This window comes from Clupea harengus, chromosome 24, assembly GCF_900700415.2.
Source record: "Clupea harengus chromosome 24, Ch_v2.0.2, whole genome shotgun sequence".
Taxonomy (NCBI): domain Eukaryota; kingdom Metazoa; phylum Chordata; class Actinopteri; order Clupeiformes; family Clupeidae; genus Clupea; species Clupea harengus.
Genome location: NC_045175.1, coordinates 17,417,066 through 17,419,949, shown reverse-complemented (window position 1 = coordinate 17,419,949; position 2,884 = coordinate 17,417,066). Strand labels below are relative to the sequence as shown.

At 49.9% G+C, this 2,884-nt stretch overlaps 1 protein-coding gene across 1 annotated transcript in view; it reads left to right on the top strand.

Annotated features, from left to right (window-relative positions):
- Positions 1–2,884, top strand: part of zgc:65894 (uncharacterized protein LOC335798 homolog) — a 3,906-nt gene extending 1,022 nt beyond the window's left edge. The window contains exons 2-4 of the mRNA XM_031562542.2: positions 17–125; positions 368–478; positions 1,272–2,884. Of these exons, the coding sequence (XP_031418402.1) occupies positions 17–125; positions 368–478; positions 1,272–2,335 (1,284 nt within the window). The 3' untranslated portion in view covers positions 2,336–2,884. The remainder of the gene's footprint in view (positions 1–16; positions 126–367; positions 479–1,271) is intronic.

Sequence of the window (2,884 nt, the reverse complement as noted above, 5' to 3'; positions counted from 1 at the left end):
TCTCTCTCGTCCTCAGTTCTGGGAGGTGATCAGCGACGAGCATGGAATTGACCCCACAGGAAGTTACCATGGGGACAGTGACCTGCAGCTGGACAGGATCAACGTCTACTACAATGAAGCCTCAGGTGCGTACCATAGTAACAAGCAATCAACCCTACACACACCCCCACCCCCTACACACACACCCCACGCACACACACAGGCACGCTCACTATAAGTAACATGAACTAGTGCTTCAGGTTAGTATATTATTATTATTATTATTATTATATTAGTGTCTTTGTCTCAGTGTGTGTATGTGTCTGAGTGGGTTTTCTGTTCTGACACAACTGAGCCAGCTGGAATCTGTGTGTGTTTCTGTTCTCAGGAGGCAAGTATGTTCCACGCGCCATCCTCGTGGACCTGGAACCCGGAACGATGGACTCAGTCCGCTCTGGACCTTTTGGGCAGATCTTCAGGCCAGACAACTTCGTCTTTGGTACGTCCCCCGTCCCCACCCCCAACCCTTTGATAAAATCAGACAACTTCACCAATCGTGTCTTTGTGACTTGTCTTGTGTTTCTAGTAGTGGTCATAGGACTATGCACAACAAAAAATGCTTGTGAATAGACATGCAGATGTTTAACTCTGTTGCAGCAGCCCTCCTCTACAAAGTGTGAAATATCATGTTCTGTTTTTGTTGTATTTGTATTGATGTGTCTAAATACATAGTATTTTCAGTCATCTTGTTTTGGAGACCTGCATTTAAATTATGCATTCCTCAGTCTCTCTTGACACAAAAACCTAAATTTTAGTTTGAACATGTTGATCACTTTGTTTTACCATTAAATCCTTTGGTTTACCCAGTACATCTTGATGCTTCTCTACTGGTCACTTCACATGCTGACATATTTACCAATATAACATATAACATATTTTACATTAGCTAACATTATGCTAACACATTTTACACTCCCTTCCATGATGCTTACATATTTAACATTCCCTTATATGATGCTAACATGTTTTCACATTCCTTTATATGATGCTAAAATGTTTTCACATTCCTTTATATGATGCTAAAATGATGCCAACATGTTTTACATTCCTCTTGCTAATATGCTAATGTTGTTTACATGGTGTGAGTGGAAGATAGCATCACATGCTCTCATTCCTTTACACAAAGAAAATGTGTCATGATCTGAAAATGGCTCCACATGCTAGCATGCTAATGTGCTAAAGTATTCAGGATGTTTCCAGCATGTCTCATACCTCCTCTGCGCCCCGTCTAGGTCAGAGTGGTGCCGGAAACAACTGGGCCAAGGGCCACTATACGGAGGGGGCAGAGCTGGTGGACTCCGTGATGGACGTGGTGAGGAAGGAGGCCGAGAGCTGCGACTGCCTGCAGGGCTTCCAGCTCACCCACTCCCTGGGCGGTGGCACCGGCTCAGGCATGGGCACCCTGCTCATCAGCAAGATCCGCGAAGAGTACCCCGACCGCATCATGAACACCTTCAGCGTGGTGCCCTCGCCCAAGGTATCTGACACCGTGGTGGAGCCCTACAATGCCACGCTGTCCGTCCACCAGCTGGTGGAGAACACAGACGAGACCTACTGCATCGACAACGAGGCGCTGTACGACATCTGCTTCCGCACGCTCAAGCTCACCACGCCCACTTACGGCGACCTCAACCACCTGGTGTCGGCCACCATGAGCGGGGTGACCACCTGCCTGCGATTCCCTGGCCAGCTCAACGCCGACCTCCGCAAACTCGCCGTCAACATGGTGCCCTTCCCCCGTCTGCACTTCTTCATGCCCGGCTTCGCCCCCCTCACCAGCAGGGGTAGCCAGCAGTACCGCGCCCTCTCCGTGCCCGAGCTCACCCAACAGATGTTCGACTCCAAGAACATGATGGCCGCCTGCGATCCGCGCCACGGTCGCTACCTCACGGTGGCTGCCGTCTTCCGCGGGCGCATGTCCATGAAGGAGGTGGACGAGCAGATGCTCAACGTGCAGAACAAGAACAGCAGCTACTTCGTGGAGTGGATCCCCAACAACGTGAAGACCGCCGTCTGCGACATCCCGCCCCGCGGCCTCAAGATGGCCGCCACCTTCATCGGCAACAGCACCGCCATCCAGGAGCTCTTCAAGCGCATCTCCGAGCAGTTCACCGCCATGTTCCGCCGCAAGGCCTTCCTCCACTGGTACACCGGCGAGGGCATGGACGAGATGGAGTTCACCGAGGCGGAGAGCAACATGAACGACCTGGTGTCCGAGTACCAGCAGTACCAGGACGCCACCGCTGAGGAGGGCGAGTTTGAGGAGGACGGCGAGGAGGAGGTGGCCCAGGCCTAGACTTCTCCTTCTCATCCCTCTCTTCTCCTCTCTTCCACTCCTCTTTCCCTTCATCTCTATCCATTTCTCATATTCTTTCCATCAGCCTCACATAAGTACTGCATATCTTTTCCTTGGTCCAGTCCTTTCTCCCCGCTGCCCGTAGGGGTCCATGTTGTTTTTCGGTGATTATGGTCTACGTTGTGATTGAGTTAGAGATTAGTAGTGCTTGTGCTGAAGCACTGGTCTTTCCACTGCAACTCATACACGCGCACACACACACACTGAAACACACACAGAAAAACACACACGGAAACACACACAAACAGAAACACACACACACAAACAGAAACACACACACACACACACACATACAAAAACACACATTATTCCCATTCCTGCTAGCAGCCTCTTCCCATGTCATCATGATGTGATGAATATGTATTTGCCCCCTCCTACTTTCTCACTCATCTTGTCATCCTGACAAGAGGTCATTTCTAACCCAAGGGCACCTTTACATGACTGGAACAACTAGGCACTGATTGAATAAAAGTTGTGAGTAAAAACAAA